Source organism: Ceratotherium simum, chromosome 10 (assembly GCF_057802395.1).
Source record: "Ceratotherium simum simum isolate JZ-2026a chromosome 10, ASM5780239v1, whole genome shotgun sequence".
In the NCBI taxonomy this organism is placed as follows: domain Eukaryota; kingdom Metazoa; phylum Chordata; class Mammalia; order Perissodactyla; family Rhinocerotidae; genus Ceratotherium; species Ceratotherium simum.
In genome coordinates this window covers 58,217,665-58,237,249 of record NC_141909.1, presented here as the reverse complement: position 1 = coordinate 58,237,249, position 19,585 = coordinate 58,217,665, and the positions used below count along the sequence as shown (strand labels likewise).

At 39.4% G+C, this 19,585-nt stretch overlaps 1 protein-coding gene across 4 annotated transcripts in view; it reads right to left on the bottom strand.

Moving 5' to 3' along the window:
• Positions 1-19,585, bottom strand: part of LRCH1 (leucine rich repeats and calponin homology domain containing 1) — a 198,001-nt gene that overhangs the window by 57,051 nt on the left and 121,365 nt on the right. For all 4 annotated transcript variants that reach the window (XM_004433649.3, XM_004433650.3, XM_004433651.3 and 1 more), the window contains exons 4-10: positions 16,509-16,614; positions 11,844-11,980; positions 10,660-10,787; positions 9,400-9,463; positions 6,414-6,519; positions 4,197-4,324; positions 93-160 (exon numbers count right to left, since the gene is read on the bottom strand). In XM_004433649.3, the coding sequence (XP_004433706.1) occupies positions 93-160; positions 4,197-4,324; positions 6,414-6,519; positions 9,400-9,463; positions 10,660-10,787; positions 11,844-11,980; positions 16,509-16,614 (737 nt within the window). The remainder of the gene's footprint in view (positions 1-92; positions 161-4,196; positions 4,325-6,413; positions 6,520-9,399; positions 9,464-10,659; positions 10,788-11,843; positions 11,981-16,508; positions 16,615-19,585) is intronic.

The window sequence follows — 19,585 nt, the reverse complement described above, 5'->3', positions numbered from 1 at the left end:
TGGATCAGAATTCTATCACAACAGGGCAGCCATTCTGCTTGAAACGTCAACTTTACAGGATGGTGGCTCATAACCAGATGCTCAGTACTCACATTCCCTCAGGTGGCCAGTGCGCGTCCTCTTCTATCCGTAACAGTTCTTCACAGTCTTCTGCCCTACCCTGTGGACAGAACACACGGGTCTTCTGAGAGCCACTGGCTATCAACAGTCAACAGTCAAAAGCCGCCCCAGCCCATGTTCAGTGCAGCATTATTCACAACAGTCAAAAGGTGGAAACAACCCAAGTGTCCATCAACACATGAATGGATAAACAAATGTGGTATATACATACAATGGAATATTATTCAGCCTTAAAAGGGAAGGAAATTCTGACACATGCTACAACATGGGTGAATCTTAAGGACATTATGCTAAGTGAAATAAGGTAGTCACAAAAAGACAAATACTGTATGACTCCACTTATATGAGGTTCCTAGAGTAGTCAAATTCATAGAAACAGAAAGTAGAACAGTGGTTGCCAGGGACAAGGGGAGGGGGGAATGAGGAGTTACTGTTTAACGGGGACAGAGTTTCAGTTTGACTAGAGATGGATGGTGGTGATGGTTGCACAACAATGTGAATGTATTCAATACCACTGAATTGTATACTTAAAAAATAGCTGAGATGGTAAGTTTTATGTTATATGTATTTTACCACAATTAAAAAAAAAACAAAACCTGGCCCAGTGCCACAATACCTGTTAACTTAGAGTTCAGAAATTTACAGCTTAACCCAATTCCTTATGGCCCTCTTAGCACCTCCTGATGCTGACAGATTCCTCCACCAGGCTTGTCAGTCACAGGAGAATGTGCATTCTAGCATTTGTGAGATGAGGAGCATGTGTGTGTGTATGTGTGTGTTGTTGGGAAAAAAGAAAGTATAAAACACAATACACTTTCTGAAAGTATAACAACAATGAAAATGTCTCAAATTGCATCTAATAGATTTCATGTGTACAACATCCAGATTTCACTGAAATGCCCCTCCCCTATTATTCTCCCAAAGAAACATTGTGGTGGGAGTACTTAGAAAGGTGTGTCCCACCGCTGGAACTTCCACATGCTTCTTTCCTCTCATCTCTGACACAGACAAATGCTGCTTTAACTCAGCTGACAGCTAGAATGGAAGCCACTCCTGAATGGGGGCACGTTCCCCTGGCAAGGAACAACCAACAGACAAAAGGACTGCTTTCTGTGTCAAAGTTCTGACATGTTGTTCACTTACTCTGGCCCAGCCAATTCTACAGATGTGTCACTGAGAACGAGTCTTCTTCTGAGGAGGTGGCTAGCTGCCTGACACCAGCCTCTGGCTTGAAAAATACTCAGATTTTTCTACATTGATTATACTTTTAGTGTGTGACACACCAACGTATAAGTTACTGTGCCACTATCCAAATGACAGGGAAACTCATGGGTGAAAATAAACTACCAGAAATGACCAAGAAAACATGTTCTTACGTCTTCCTGTTGGGCTTCAACTACAGAATCCAGGAGTATTTCCTTCTAATTTTCAGTTTCATAATAAAAAGTAGTTAATACTATAAAACATTTGTTTTTTTTTTTCAGTATGAAAATAGGGCTTACTGGGTTTCTTTTGCTAAGTTAGATGGTTATACAGTTGATCCTCATTATTTGTGGAGTCTGTACTTATGAATTTGCCTATTCACTGAAATTTAATTGTAATCCCAAAATCAACACTCGTAGCACTTCTAGTCATTCTCAGACATGCATAGAATGGTGAAAAATTTGAGTCCCCGACATGCACGTTCTCAGCTGAGACTGAACAAGGCAAGGCTCTGCCTTCTTGTTTCAGCTCTCATACTGTAAGCAAGTGCCCTTATCAGAGTCGATTTCAGAGTGCCACATTTTCATATTTTTGTGCTTTTTTGGGTGATTTCGCTGTTTAAAATACTCCCAAGCATGGTGCTGAAGTGCTGTCTAGTGTTCCTAAGTGCAAGAAGGCTGTGACGTGCCTTATGGAGAAAACACGTGCGTTAGATAAGCTTCCTTCATGCCTGAGTTACAATGCTGTTGGTCATAGTTCAACGTTAATAAATCAACTATATGTATTAAATAAGGTGTCTTTAAATAGAAACACACGTAAAACAAGGTTATGTATTGACCAGTTGACAAAAATGTTGTGACCAGAGGCTCACAGGAACCTAACCCTGTACTTCCCTTAGGAGCGATTGTTCAGTATCAAATAATTCAGTGTTCAAAGTGACTTTATAGAACAGAGCTGCTGCGAATAATGAGGATCGATTATAGTTACAAAAGTACAAGATGCGAATTCAGGAAAGGAGAGAAACAGGATTATACAAAACACAGAACTCCTGATTGTCAAGAGACTCAGTGGTTCGGCTCAGTTGCTGGCTGCCAGGGCTCTCGCAGGCTTTTAAAGTGATGTAAGTCAAGGCTAACATGGGCCTGATTTTCAATGCACGACCTTTCATTGTAGATTTATATTTTGTTTTATTATTAGTGTTCTTCTCTTGACTCTCCAGGAGAAGCCTCTTGTGAGAGTTGGCACTCAGGAAACACTTGCCGAATACATTTCTATGCCCCTATCTGCTCCTCTAGATTCTGCTGACAGGATCCAGTCTGCAGAGCAGCTATTTCCATGGAGCCCTTTGCTTCCTGAAATCTTAAAGTTTGCTTTTCTGAAACAGCATGCTTTATTTTATTAATTGCTTTGATTGTTTTCCTTCAGGGTTTCCATCTTTACCTTAGATTCTCAACTTAAGATGAATTCTTCATGAAATAAAGACAAAAGCCCAATTTTTCATATTTTCACAACAGACTTATCCCAGAGTTGATAGATAGGGGTCAAATCTGGGAGAGCCTTGTGAGAACCACTGGCCTCAGAGTAATGTTATTAAATTTTTACTTTAGGAAAATGTCTATAGCAAAATATAAAGTGTGTGTGTACATATGTGTGCGTGTGCGTGTAAAAGGCGAGATGTTGGGTGAGAAGTTGGGGTAGGAGGGATTCCTGCAGGCATCAAAATGGGAAATTATGAGGCTCAACTGAAGCCATGTCAATGGAGGTAGTGGGCAGAAACAAAGCAATGGCTGTGAGATATTTTGAAACAAGAACTAATGGATTAATGATGGATTAGATAGAGAGCATAAAGACTTAAAGCTTTCTGTGTCTTATCTTTCTATATAACTTTAGGAATCATTTCAGTTGGTTTTCTACAAACAAATGTCATATTCATTACTTTTGTCTTGAGAGCATGAAAACCTCTTGAGCACATGAGGGTCTCGTACAGTGTAAAATTCAGCTGTCTTCCTCCCACTTCCCTGGAAGGTGATGCCCAGAGATGTTAGTTTAGACAGAGTCCAGCCAGCATAACACAATCCTCAGGAATACGGATGAGCACTTAGAGACCCCCTGCTGGGCCTTAAAACAGTAACTCAGAGACCCTCATCTCTCAGAAGCCACAATGAGTCTGAATTTTACCAAAAGGATTATCCTTGTGATTCTTGGGTGCCACAACTTAACCAAAATGACTGACAGAAACATACCAAGGCACCTAATCACGTCTCAAAGCGGAGCCTGAACTACCAGCTTTAGTAAAGGGCTGGTTTTTCTCTCTTCTTGTTGCTGCTACTATGATGAAGGTTCTCCTGACAACTCAGTGACTTCACCCAACCTTTCAACACCTCAGTGCAATGACAACAGTTCAGGACTAAGTGTCCTCAGAGTGACCTTTCCAAAAAGGGAAGACATTCATCTCCAGATTTTCAAGTGTCTCCATTTTTTCCTTTATGCTATGGATATACTCCCAAGAAAAGCATTCACCTAGAATATACTGAAAAGCATGTGAAACTTTATCTGTTTTAGCTTTTACTGGATGGTAACGGTAATTCTGATAAGTTTGCTAATTTATACGATGCGCCGAGTAGTGGAAAGCCGAGTAATTTATGAATACAAAAGAAAATCATACACATATGCAGACAAATGGAGAGGTATGTATGGCAGGGACCAGCTCCTTATGTCAGAAAATAGATAGGCCAGGCTTTGAGAAGATGTTATAAAGGCCTGAGGACGGTGGCAGTAAGCTGACATTTAAGGTGATGGATTGGAAACCTGGAACTTAAATTCTAAGGTGCCAAACAGAAAAAAATAAAAAAATGAGTTGATCCTCAACTTGCCTTAATATAGTTTATAAATTCCGGATGGAGAACATCTGTTCCATCAGTAAATTGGTCTCTTTCTTCTCCTGAGTTGTCATTGTCACCCAAAAGGGAAGGGTCCGGTTGAAATTCCTGATGAAATTCCCCTATTAGGAAAGTACAGAGAAAGGCAGAAAGCACGATTTCATGCACAGATGAGCAAAGCACAGAGGACCCTCAAATACATCATCTAATTATTTAAGCCTTCTCTCTCACCTCTTAAGGAGGTACATGAGTGACCCAAGTTTTCTCTTCCCTGAGGAGTGAGGAAAAGATGAAAAAAGGAGGAAGAAGAGGAAAAAAAGTAAAAGAAACGGAGAGCCCCAAACTGAACTTAAAAGTCAAGGCCTGTTTATGGCTTAGTTCCTTATAAAAGAAATGAAATTTCCTCTGACATTTTTAAGGAACAGAGAAAAGAGAGGATAAAAAAGGGCTTTTGGGCTCTGAGTAAAGTGTGACAAGTAATTATTTCAAATTCAAAATTCAATAATTATTTATTGAGCAATTACTCAATGGCAGGTATTATGCTAAAGATTTTAAGGATTAAAAAACATTAGTCAAACCTGACTCCTGTCCTTAAGCAGTAAACAATCTCAAGAAAAAGTGTGAGAAGGAACTAAGATAAGAACCGTAAATTGTAACAACAACATAAGCGACTAGATAAGGGCCACATGGAGGGAGAAGCATCTCAAGTAGAGTGCATCCAGCTGGAGGGTGTTCCAGAGGGTAGGAGAGCCAAAAGGGACACCAGGCAGCTCTCTCCTCTGATCTGGACACTGAAAAGGACCAAACAGGGCCACCTTTAATGACTCCTAGGCAGCAGAATACCCACTTCTAGAACAGAGGGGAATAAACTCACTGGTAACAAGTTATATAATTCTTTTATGTTAAAAACGTGCCTAAAACACTACCTCCTATACTGCACAATGTTACAAAACTTATCTAAATTAATAAAGTGGCAGTTATTTTTGCATATTTATATTTATATTTTTGGACAACGTGTGTTTCCAATCACGATCTCAGATGAACATTAAATGCTAAACTTAACTGCTGAACTTAAAAACTTAAACGTAAGAAGTGAAAGCAAACACTGAAGTTTGAGTTGGTTTCAGGCTCATCCAGCACTAACGAGCAGATTCAAACTATTAGGGAGCGAATCTGAAAATTCATCTAGTTCTATTCACACACTATGAAATAGTCGCTGCCACAAATCAGTAAACATTAAATTTAGTATTTTCTTTAAAAGTCACTGAATAAATAGAGTCAAAAATACTGTCATAAAAATCAAGTGTAGGCTTCTCACTTATCGCCAACATATGAAATATATTACTAGGATTTTGAAGGTATGCAAGAAATATAATGCTCAGTTATCATTTGGTGATTTTTAAAGAACCAAAGCATTTTAGAGCTACAGAAGAACTCAGAGGTTACCTAATCTAATGACCTCATTTACAGGTGAGAGGATTAAGGTCCATTGACTTGTCCAAAGTCAAGCAGATTCCTGGGCACACATCTCAACTGCATGTCACGCCCTTGCTTATAGTTTCTTGTGGCCAAGGAACCAAGTCTAGCTTGGAAGTGATGGGCACTCCTAGGCCCAGTCCATAATACCTCTTATGAGCAAAAACTCCACGCTCTTCCTCTTCTGGCTTGAAACGGATGGACTTGGAAACTTTGGAAGTCTTGTATTAAAGACGATGGAGTCACGGGATAAAAGGAACTTGGGTCGTTGAATCAAAGCTTGGAAGGGAATTGCCTGTTAATCACTGACTCCCATTTGGACTTAATTTGGACTGTGTTAAGCCAACGAGATTTGGGGATTTTATGTGTTAACAGCAAGTAGTGTTGTCCTAATACGTCTACATATCAATATTTTTCTTTCTGGGAATGGATTTAAAGAATCTCGTATAAATCTTCAGAATGAGAACAGCCTACTACTTACTAGATGTGTGACTACTGGCAAGTTACTTAAACTCTCTGAGCCTCAGTTTCCTCACCTATAAAAGGGAGATGATCAGATTATCCATCACAGTTTTGAACTTTAAATGAGATCAGCTTCACAGATTAGCACAGTGTGTGGTGCACAGGAAATGCTCAAAAACATTAACTATTATCATTGCTATATTTGCATATATTTTAAACATAGCATTTGAAACTTAACAACAAGCACTTTCTCCCCATCTTTCATTCTCAGACCTTTAACTGGGCTGAGGCGATGGCACGGGTCCTCCTTGATGATCTGTTCTTCTTCCATGATGTTTGACATTGGCACGTTGAGACTAACAGTGTCTTCATCAGAAGGCTGAAAAGAAACAGTGCACGGATTCATTCAAGGGAGAAGTGTTATCAGTGTAGATTAAGAGAATGCTATGTAAAAAAAATTCTGTGATTTTCAAAACATGTTGAGTAAAAGATGCCAGATACAAAGGACAATTCCACCTACATAAGTTCAAAAACGGGCAAAACTAATCCACGGTGTTTGAAGTCAGGGTAGCGGCTGCTCTTGGGTTAGAGAGTAGGCGCATGAGTAGGGCTTTCCGGGGTGCTGGTAAAGTTCTGTTTCTTGATCTGGGAGCTGGTAACATGGGTGTGTTCACTTTGTCAAAATTCATCGAGCTAACACTCATGTACTTTTCTGTACATATGTTTGAGCTGAAATTTTGTCAGATGCCTAATGATATTTTCTAACCTAAGAGCCGTAGTCAGGGCACTAAGAAGGACTGTGTAACATCTGACAGAACAAAGGAATACTGGTAAGAACACTATCACACTAGCCCTAAGTCTAGTCAATCATTTTAATAGTGATGGTACTCTGAGATCTGACAACAATGGTAATTTACCAAAACTGCATCAAGGTTTCATGCAGCTTGTCACCAAAAAGCAAGCAGTCAACCTCTGCGACAATGTCTCATTTATTTACAGTGCAACTTATGTGCAACATTAAGCTTCAGTCTATTTCCCTGTTTTAGGCTGAGGAAGCTGCATTAAATATATAACAGTGCTAAACGATGGTAGTACTTAAGAGGAACATGGGTTCTGTGCAATTTTCAGAATAATACTTCAATTTAGCAAGCGGAGTTAGTTCTTTCTGGGGGTCTTGTTTCCCACACTATCTGATAAAGTTTAGTCAGAAAATCTACGACTGTCACAAATGAAATATGAGCCTCATTTATTTTCCTGTATCTCCATTTTAGTGTTGCTATTTAGTGAAAAGCTTTCCTAATCACAGGAATTGGCAACTTCCACAGAACACAGCTCAGGCGACTGCGGCCTGCTCCTGAATTCCACAGGCTATGACTTTCAGAGTACAGTGTTCATTTACTTTGGGACATGCGCACAAATTGTTTAGAAACTGGCAGAAAACAAATATGCATTTCATTCATTAAACAGATATTCATTGAGCCCCCAATTTTTTTTGCTTGTTTGTCTTTAATATCTTAGTGACAAATGTTAAGTCAATCAGACAATGGCAACAGCCAGAGAAAGGGACCGAGGTGTGATTTTTGAACCCCACAATAAGCTGTAAGTGGGGAGCAAGATCAAGTGACCACAGATGGTAACGTATTTGCCCAGCAAAAAGAAAACAGAAAGCTACATAGGATCATTCAGAACCATTATCATTCTAAAAAACTAATTTCTTGGAGGTGTTCTTAGGTAATAAGGCTACGAAGCCAGACAAAAAAGGCCAAAGGGAAGACTTGTGCAGTTTATTGTGTTGAATATAACCCATTCCGCAGTCCTTCTTCCTTCTAACCTCCTCCCATCTTAAAACTTAGCCAAATGCCACAGATCTGCATCTAGTTAAAAAGGAGTGAGGAAACCCTTGGCCTCCTTTCAGAATGCTATTAGCATCCTACTTATACCAAGTGAGAACAAAAGGATAATGAAGTTCTTTGTGTAATGTTTTATTAATGAACTTAATTATCCTTAGAAGACAGATAAAGGATAAAGCAGAGTCTGTTTTAATTTAATAGAAAATAAGCTGAGGGTGAGTAATTTCTGAAACAATGGGACATTTCAGGGGACTTATGAGTTTTAATAAAGCTAAGGGGGTTGAATTAAATACAACTTATAAAGCAATGTGTTGAGTGTTTTCTCCACCAGGGAACCATAGTAAACTATTCATGCAGCTTCATGAGGGTAATTTTCTGTTATTGATACTGGCTCTCTTTTTCTGCCTACTAACTCTACTTCCTTTTGAAATGTTCTGTATTAGGAAGATTTAAGGTGTCCTGATTTTTTTTAACACATTGCTTTATAAAGCATTTTCTAGAAAATAAATTCAATATCTTAACTACATATTAAACCTCAAAGACCTGAACAGGGAAAAGGCATTTTTCCTGGAGTCACACATAGCACAACTGTGGATTCATGAAATGGGGTAACTGACCTATTAATTACATCTTGAAAGAGTATTATAATATTTCAAAACGCAATGACCACAAAAACTCAATAAATTTTCTCCAAAGGGAAGACCTGATAATACATTCACCCGCTACCCCAGCCATTCCTTCTACCTCCCCTGGTCAAGAAACCCCATTTAATGGTATTTTAGTGAAAGATTTGGGGGAATCTAAGAGACTATAAATAACAAATGTGCTAAATGAGTTATTTATAACCACTTCAGGAAACTCTAGTGTGAGAGGACTCAGCTTAAAAATAACCAAACTTTTATCCAGTTACCTGAAAAGAACACAATCTAAGAGTTTCAGGAAAACAAATATTGCTATAAAAATTATGGCAACTCAAAAATGCATTTCCTGTGGGTAAACTGCTGAAGTGCAATGTACATTTGATTCCTTAACATTTAGGTATGCATAAAACAACTTTTTCCTAAATTACTTTGTCACTTAAACATATTTATAAAAATGCCTCACGGGTACTTACACACCACTTAGTCATTTCATAATATTTATTAAGCATTCAAGAATATTCTAGATAACGCGAGGGGTGTGATAGGATGTGAAGGAGAGAGGGATCTTACTCTTGAGACATTTATAAAATATTAAAGATGCAGAAAAAGCTAACAGCTAATATTTATATAACACTTGGAGGATTTCAAATTGCTTTCACAAATATTATCACATATTCTCATGCAGATGCATTAATGCCCTTTACTAGAAAGGAGTTCAACAATATATCTAGAAGCACTGAAGGAAAAAAATCTGATCACTAACTTTACCTCTGTGGCAGACAATCGCTTGTCTCCATTATCACTTCCAACGCCCGAATCAGAATCCTTCTTGCTGGGATAGATGCCATCAATATTGAATTCATTCAGAAAAAATTAAAATCACAAAGTTCACAAGGTACATCAATTTATATTCAAATAATGACTCTGCTATACAAATTTTTATTATTACCATAGGCAACAAATCCACCCAGTATTAAAGGATATTAAGACAAGAGTCTAATGGAAATCAGATACTTGTACTGTCTAAATATTGCACCAGATGAATTCTTTGTGTTTAGGGTTTCATGAATTTACACTCTAGTCAAGCGGCCTGTTCTTTCAAACAGTTAATAATTTTCTTATTTTATGGATTCTAGCATATAAAAAAGCAAAAACTACCTAATTACTTTTACCTCTTATGTTACAAAGGGCTTTTTACCTCTTACAAGATTACTTTCAATAATTCTGTAAACTTTTATCCAGTGACTAAACAAATTTCATAGTATGTTTATAAAAATAAAACAACGAATACATATTTTCAGCATTCTATAAAGGTACCATTAGCGTAGGCTGAGATTTTAAGTCACCACATTTACTTTTTCAGTAAAAAGTTGAGGAAAGATTTCTGCAGCGAAGACTTCTCCAAAATGACCTGCATTTCTCCAAGTGTGTTCAGTGTGGGAATTTTATTTTCTGAAAATTCAAGGCCTGATTTATGCCACAAAAAAGCCAAGGACGTGTTAAAGGATTCTATGTTTCCGTTCTAAACAGGAAATGGCAAAAACTACGGACACTGCATTTTTAAAAGACAATGAAAAGACTAAAGCCTGCAGTTTTTCTTAACAATGTTCTGGAAGCATATTAAAAATTAATAATTAAAAAGAAAGCATGTCTGAGCTTGTATGGCTGTTTTAACTAAGTAAAAATACCTACATTTATAGTATATTTCTTATTTCTAAGGATATATATACACATATGTGTATCTATGTATGTACATATATACGTGTGTGTGTGCACAGACAGACACACAGATAGCACTCAGAAAGGATTGATTATTGATTAGGAGAAGGTAGATGAGATTCGAGAGATGCCAACATGTTACCAACAGCATCAGTTTTCTCTTCCTCATTCCAATATTTGTTGCAACTCTTGAGTTATAAATCTGCATTGGTTGAGTGAAGCAAAGGAATTTTTGGAGTCAGTTCCCTGGAGCACCTTGGCCTAACCAAATTCTGAACAGGGACTTTGAGTGACAGCGGTCACACTCACCCGTCTTCCACGTGCTGCTGTAAATGTGGCCTCTCCATCGTGTGGAGGTAAAGGGAGTCAGTTGTCTTAATCTGGCATGCTTGTATGCTCAGATACTTGAATATGTGCACTTTGCCCTTGGTGCAAATCTATGAAGAAATTAATAATACCTATTTATTAATAAATAAATTAAATGACAAAATAAAATGTAAACACTAAAATCTGACTCTGTATATTTTAATTTTTGCGTTTCATTTTAAGTGACACTCTAACAATGCCCACCAAATTTGACCTTAACACATAAGAATTTAGGCAATCATTTCCTCCAATTCTACTTTGAATTAAAAAACCATGCTCCGGGCCCGCCTGGTAGCAGCTAAGTGCGTAGCAGTTAACTGCGTGTGCTCCACTTCCGCGGCCCAGGGTTCGCAGGTTTGGATCCCAGGCGTGGACCAATGCACCACTTGTCAAGCCATGCTGTGGCGGCGTCCCATATAAAGTAGAGGAAGATGGGCACAGATGTTAGCCCAGGGTCGATCTTCCTCAGCAAAAAGAGGAGGATTGGCAACAGAAGTTAGCTCAGGGCTAATCTTCCTCACACACAAACACACAAATAACCAAAAAAAAAAAAAACCATGCTTGAGCAATTTTCTAGTTTTTCTTGCAAAATTCTAACAGAAATGTGTTTAAACATAAATAGTGTAAAGAGTATAGAAGTGAGAAAGCTGACCTGGTAACGTTCCAATTCTGAAAGCATACAGACTTCATTTTTTCTCCCATAGTTTAATATTTGAGTTTGACTCTTGTCTCTAAATAACCAATAATCACATTTCAAAATGTTTAAACTCCCTTTTCCAGCTAACATTAAAGTAAGGAATACAGCACTCCGTTCCTAAGCCATACACTCCGTGAAAATTTTTCAAATGTACGTACAAAGGATCGAACAATCAAACATACAATTCTGGGGTTGCGGTGATCAGAATAGTAAGCCAAATGCTGGTAATGAACTTGATGTAGCAGAAGACAATTTACTGTAGTCAGATTCACCCAAGGTTTCATCTTTTTAGAGATCGTGACTGCTTATGATCATGTCTAACACAATATTAATTCAGCAGAATATTAAAACACCAGCTCTGCCAAGAGCTGCCTGAGCGCTATTGATAGCACATCCCGTGGGCCAACGGCTCTGCTGCGAGACCCCTCACCTGTGCTGGAGGAGACTGCAGAGGGTTATTCTCAAGCAGTAATACTTGCAGCTGCTTCATCTCTCTAAAACAAATGGGAATCACGAGCACTTTATTGCAGGAAAAGTCAAACTTTACCAGGGGAAGATCTACTAGCTCTAAAAGAATAGAAAAAAAGAAAAAAAAAAGAAAGAAAAAAACTCAGAAAGCAACAAGATTAATTGGCTAAACATTAAACAATTTCTGCTTATCAGGAAAAATATCATTTAGCATAATAAAAAGCAAGTTTTACATTAGGAATATATAATATATATATAATATTTTACCAAAGGGGGGAGAGAATCTTTCATTGGGAGTCCAATAATTTAAAATTGTTCTTAGTTCCGATAAGAGCCGGAAACACTTGACATTTACAATATCTATTGTTTAAAAAGGATTTCTTATAGCAAAACAATCACATAAGCCACATTACACAGGACATGTTTATGTTTTACTTTCAAAATGTTTTCAAGCAGTATTTGCTAACACGAATAATACGCTAATTATAAAATATTCTTATCTATTCAATGCATCTGGGCTGGCATAATCTCAGAACTAGTTACAAGAAATATGTTCATGATCTTTTAACTCCACTTTAAAAAACAAGTGCTATCTAATTCAGAATTTTGCAACAGACCCTGTAATCCTGATTTGATGAGGATTTATTGTTCTGCTTTTAAAAAGTCTTCTGTAGCTCCACAAACAAGACAGAACATTATATTTAGCTTAAAATCCCCACCCAGTGGCATAGTAAACACTCAGTAATTTCAAGCATTCCAACCGACATTGGCAGCTGCGAAGTCAAATATATTCCATAGAGCAGAGAGGCTGAGCAAAGCCAGACGTGCAGGGTGACAGGGGACAACCCACTGAGATCTCTGTGTGAGAGGCTACAGAGGGTTCATTTGAGAATGGGGCCTCACCTCGTTGGTTGTGGGACCTGGTAAGGGGTGAGATATGGTGCTTTCAAATACACAAGGAGTTCCAAAGTGGAGGAAGGGCAGGAGCTGTATAAAGGAGCTATATAAAGAAGAGGGGCTGACAACAGTGACCTGGAGTAAGAATCAACACCATTCTCCTCTCGGCCATACTGCCCAAGAGTTTTCACTTTACTCAGCTACACTGCTTCAAATGCCACCAACAAAGATGCACTTAGCAACCAGTATCTCTTCTCTGAATTCAACTCGTTCTGGGCTTGTAAGGGACTTTTCTTCTTTCATACCTTAGTGAATGGCTTTGTATTAAAGAAGGAAGTCATGGGACTGAAATGCTAGGACGCAGAAGAGCATCAAACTTCGCAGGTTCCAAACTCAGGTTCGTGATAGGCAGCTGTGTAAGAGAAACTCAGGGAGTCTATTTTTTAAATCGCCCTGAGTAATTCACTGCTCAAACTCAGCCCCCCCCCCCGCAGGAAAAGTCATTTGCCTCAGGCCACACTTGTCCTGGAGGCTGCCTTGATGAAGGCTCTTGGAGCAGCAGGAGATGGAGGAGAGACAGGGTATAAATCTGGAGGACAGCATGGAATCAAGAAAGTCAAAGGAAAAGGGAAAGTAAGATCCCTTTCACTTCATAGTTTGTTTCTAAAACAGAGGTAAGACTTAGAGAGATTATATATGAGGACCATCTCCTTGCTGTAACCTCTAGTAATATTAACCTGTCTCTGAGATGGTTAACTTTACTCATTAAAGTTAGGTTGGCAAATTTCAACTGGACTCTGGATCTTCAGCAATTCTTTGCCACTTAAAAGGAAGACTTTTTAAAGCAAAACTAGAGGGCTAGGTTCCTGGAAGACACGGCAGGAGGGGTAAATAAATATTTACCTTTATTACTTACAGGTAAACAAAATAAGCAATGCTTTTCATAACGACTATTCCTTTTAGTGCCCCTTTGGAACACAATTACCATCTTAGTTTAGGAAAACGAAAACCAGACAGTTTCACAACAAGAAAATGGAAGAGGAAATGATAACTCCAGCCCAGAAAAGGTCAAAAGAAACAGAGCAGAAAAAGGGAGTAAGAAAAAACATAACAAGGAATCCGGCTTCTCTCTTTCCTTTGCAAAGAGGGGCAATGAATCATAACTTTAATCCTCTGTCCATTCTGGCCCTAGAAAGAACAAAATAGTCTCCTGGTTGCAGCAGTTGTAGAAAAACCACCACAAAATTGACCCGGGTAATTAGGCCACAAACTTTTTTTTTTCCCTCCTCAAATTGGAAGCATATGAGGAGGGGTACTCAAGGAGAAGAAACAAGTACGGAAATTCGGCAAGTCTTTAAATTCACTGCCTGAAAGCATTATCAATGCTCTTTTGTTAAGAGTTCTCCAGAGTGAAGCAAAAAAGAAACTTGACATTCAGGAAATTATTTTTAAAAAAAAAAGAAAAAAAGATTTTCCAGTAAACCGAAGTTTTAGCTTTGAATGTATTTTAAAATATTGAATCTGAGAAAACAGAATTATGGAAAGTATAGAAATTTGTAACTGATATTTTTTCAATTTTTTAAAAATTTTATTTATTTGTTTTTTCCCCCAAAGCCCCAGTAGATAGTTGTATGTCATAGCTGCACATCCTTCTAGTTGCTGTATGTGGGACGCGGCCTCGGCATGCCGGAGAAGCGGTGCGTCGGTGTACACCCGGGATCCGAACCTGGGCCGCCAGCAGCGGAGCACGCGCACTTAACCGCTAAGCCACGGGGCCGGCCCATGTAACTGATCTTTTTAAGGAAAGGAATGCTTTTAAGGTAAGAGAGTAAAGACCAGTGAGAGAAATAAAAACCTAGACTCTGCAGATGAATTTTCTTTCCACACGTGTCTAAATGATTACAGGCAACTGTAAAAACGATTAAATTAAATTCCCTTTTGAAATGAGAGTTCAATGATTTGTGATGATTTCTCAATGATTAACATGCGAGCTTAAATTTAAATGAGAGTTCTCTTTAATCCTATGAAAGCTTATATGCTTATAAATTTGCTGTTATTCAGTTTTCCCTTTGTACTTGCTCAAACCAAGAAAAACAATTTCATCCATTCAAAAATGGGAATGCACAATGACAAAATGAAAAACCAATGTTTTTATACCAAGTCATCTCAAGTAATAAAGTAATTAATTTTATATGCTGAGATAGTTTCTAATTCAACTTCTTTAAAATGTTAGTCAGCGTTGAGAAAGGTGAAGATGGCAGGCAGACACTTAACCCTCCCACCTATAAAGCACATTACATTTTATAAAGTTCTTCCCCTTTCACAAGCTCCACTTGTCTGCCTTGAATAATGAAGCAGTTCAAGCCAAAGATCAAGAAGCAGGAACAGAAAGATAAAAATCAGGAACCCTCAAATAGCTGCATTAGCATCAGGTTAACCAAATGCTGACTGTTTCCAAATATATGCTTTTGCTTGGAGGTACATTTTTAAATACATGTTTGAAATCACGAATACCTAGTGTCCTTAAGTGAAAACGATGAAAATCAATATGATCTTTGAAAACCAGAGTATGTTTTGGAGAAAGCATTCAGTGTTCAGTGCTCATCAACATTCCTGATTCAGGTCCAAAGGGGAATCCCAAAATATGAAAATTCAGATCCACCAACATCTACAAGACTGTTTGTCAAAGTTCTTAATGGTACAAAATTTCTGAATAAATATATCTTTTTACTCGTACTCCAACACAATGTATCAGAGGGACACACTGTGGAAGCCCACGGCTGCAGGGAAGGGTTTGCCCGAGTCTGGCTCCCGAGCAGGGCTGTCTGAGGGGCACCAAGTCTCAAAACCAAGGCTCTGGAGACATCCTTGCTTTTGGCCTTTGAGAAATTCACCGAAACTACCAGTGATGTTAGTCCAAGAATCACGTCAGCAGGGGCAGTGCCCTCGCCTGAGGAGCAGATTCTAGATACAGGGGGTTCCCAACCAGGGCTCCCAGATCCCCAAGGCCAGAAACCCTGACAGCCGGATCTACAGGACAAACATGTCAACTAAACTTTTGGCTTGATGTTCCAGAACGTCAGACATCCATACCAAAACCTATTCACGTTGCCTCCTGATATGAGCTGAACTGTGCACCCCCAAAATTCATATGTTGGACTCCTAACCCCCAGTACCTCAGAATGTGACTGTATTTGGAGATAGGGTCTTTAAAGGAGTAATTAAGTCAAAATGATGTCACTAGGATGGGCCCTAATCCCAAATGACTGGTGTGCTTATAAGAAGAGGAGATTAGGAGACAGACACAGAGGGAAGATGATCTGAAGACGCAGGGAGGAGATGGCCATCTACAAACCAAGGAGAGAGGCTCAGAAGAAACCAAACTGGCCAACACCTTGATCTCAGACTTCTAGCCTCCAGAACTGTGAGAAAATAAATTTCTGTTGTTTAAGCCACTCAGTCTGTGGCACTTTATTATGGGAACTTAAGCAAACTAACACACACACACACGCACACACACGCACACACACACACAGTCTTATAAAGGGGAATGATTGTGTTTCTGTACCCTTGACTAAAACTAAATGTAATTTTTCTATCTACGTGTGAAATTCAAATTATAATTAATATGAATAGGCATACACAAACATGACTAGATCCACCTTCACAAAAGTGAACAAAAAAGAATAAAAGTCTCCTGTTTTATTCATTTTTCCCCTTTCTTTTTTACCTTGTGGTAAAACTTTAAGGTAATTTCTTCTGACATTCAGTTCTCGGAGAGATTTCAGCTGACCTATCTGCTGGGGCAAGGCTGTGATCTCGTTGCAGCTGACATCCTGTATGGAAAGTGGAGAGAGAAATAATCAATGCCTTTTCCCAGGAAATCAAGCACTTCACGTGAACTCTCCTGAAGGAATTTAAATGTGAGGACAACAACACAGACGCTTTTTTGTACTGGACCCCAGGTCCCTCGCCACGGTAAGGCTTAGCACAGAGAAGAAAAAGAAAGTGCAACGTTTTAAACATCCTCTGAGGAGACAAAAAGAGATAAAAGAAGGATGTTAGTAGCATTTGGTAGTTACTTTGCCAGTATGGGCTACTGCTCTCATATGTTTCAATCTTACTTAATTCTCACAGATAACCCATAAGGCAATATTACTAGCCTAATATTTATAGTTGAGAAAAATGAGGCTTAAGAAAGTTAAGTCCATTGTCCAAAACTTGCATGTGCCAGAGTTAACACTCGGAAGGATGTACCAGCCCAGTGTCCAGCCACTATCCCACAGAGCCTCTAAATAGAAGATAACACATTCTATCTTAGCAAATGCTTACATTTTACAGTGAAAAACCATGCATATTAACGCACTGTTTGGGTGCACTATTTATTTAAAATGGACTTCTTACCAGAGGGCTGGAAATCTTGGTCCTATACAGACATTTTACAAGCAAGACTGTGGGGTATGCGGATTGTGTCTTCTTTGCTTTAGAAGACTAATGCTCTATTAATTGTTGATTGGAACCACCTCTTGATGCATGCAAAATGGAGGCCACGACATTTTTAATTTTTAATCTTACATATCCTTCTTGTCTCCCCTAATCCCTCTCCTCCTCTTGCTCTGATAGCTCTGCCCTGCTGCTTTCCACCCCCTCACCTCAGCTACTCCTCTAGTCTAGACCAGCATCATCTCTCACCTAGACACTATAATGGTCTCCTGATTGGTTTCTATGCATCAATCTCCTCCTCAGACCCACCCTTCACAGAGCAAAGATTTACAGAGCGTAAATTTCACTGTGTCATTTACCAGCTTAAACATTTGCAACCAGTTCCTCAGGAACTATAGGATAAAGTCCCAAACTCTGCAGCAAGGCCCAGCTCTACCAATTTGGGTCTGGCTATTTCTCCAGCGCCATCTCTCCGAATGCCCTCCCTTACATCCTATACTCAAGCCATGTTATTGCTTCTTGCAGTTTCCAGTGTGTGCCAAGCTCTTTCATAGTCCCAAAACTTATTCAGGCTCTTTCCCTGCCTGGTATGTCATTCCGCAATATTGTCCTCTGGCCCCACTTACTCATCTTTTAAGATTTAATTCAAGCCTCGCCTCCTCTCTGAAACCTTTCTCAAGGCTTCCGCCATCTCTCCCGCTCTGATCTAACACCCAGGGAGAACTGATCACTTTTCCTTTGCGGTCCTACAGACAGTCTGTTACTGTACTCATCTGCTCAGATGTTTGCTTTCCCCTATATGCCTGTGTGCTCTTAGATGGAAGAGACCGTGTCTTATTCACTCTGTCCTTCTGGTTCCAAGCAGAATGCCAGGCAGGTATAAAGTAAGGGATCAACAAATGTTAGATGAAATTTCTAAAGTCCTTAGGTTGACGCTTCATGATGCTGCAGTTTATTCCATCTCGTGACTGGGACCCCAGGATGCTCCAACATACACACTAAATCTCTTGCAGGTCCTGCTTGGTATCACAGAACCACAGATACATTCGGGCTACACGTGATCCCAATGAGAGCAAGTCCTTAAATATCCCACATACAAGGCATCGAAGCCTCATTTCAGAAATTCATTTTACATTCACTCAGATGAGATGGACTGACCATTGACCAATCCCCTGAGACCTCTGGGCTCCGAGTAAGAGTAGGCCATACAGAACACAGAGGACTGCTGCCCCTAAACTTCATCTCGTCTGAAAAATCCTCAGGTGACCTGCCAATCTGTTAAGGTCGGGAGGGTGTAGATGAATATCACTTGATGAAGAGGAATGATAGCGCTCCTGCTAAAGGGAATGAAGCTGCGATCTACTAAGGCTGAGAGCAAACAGTGCAGTCAGGCCGCTGTCCTGTTCTGTACTCAGCTGTACGACAGACGGGGGTGGCATGTGACGGGTTAAGAATACCAGGTGTTCAATGGCATGGCCCCCAGGCTGGCTGTTGCTGCATCGCTCTTGGCCCAGAAAAGTCACATGAAATTTTATGAAAAACATCCCTAGTGTTTAAAAAAAAGAAAAAACCCACAAGCACATGTGCAGAGACATAAAAGTCTAAGGAAGTAATTACAGTATTAGGAGGTCCAGAGAGCTGTTCTGTCACTCTTAGCCCCTCACTGAGGTGGTAAATTACTCTGGCTTTCTGAATACAGTTCCATATATGAGAAGTGAAAAGTGAAATGTCACCTTTTCCCAATTACTATGGCATTTGATCAGGCACAGAAGTTAACACCAAAGATAAAGAAAGCTTTACCTTTCTTTGCCTTAACCAAGCTACAAATAAGGAAGAGGTACCATTCTGTTCTCTTTAAAAAGAGCCCTCACACAAATGGTATATAGGTAAGCTCTAGAAATATATTAAATTATTCTGTTGGACTCACAACCACGCAGAGTCACGTTGGCAATGGTGGCGGAAGGGGCGTGGGGGAATAATTAGTGGAAATTATTTTCTATCTCTAGGAAAATTTGTATCATTGACATCTAAAATAAGTTTTTCTAAGTCTGTGAGTGACAGCATGAGAAAGACCCTTTTGTTGTTCATGGGAATCACAAATTTGTAATGTGAAATTGACAATTTTCAGAAATTTCAAGGACATAATTTTAAAAAATCTCTCTTAAAAAAAGAGAGGAGGATAGGGGCTGGCCCGGTGATGTAGTGGTTAAGTTCCCGTGCTCTGCTTCAGCAGCCCGGGGTTCGCCGGTTCGGATCCTGGGAGCAGACGTACATACCGCTTATCAAGCCACACTGTGGCAGGGGTCCCACATATAAAGTAGAGGAAGATGGGCACAGACGTTAGCTCAGGGCCAATCTTCCTCA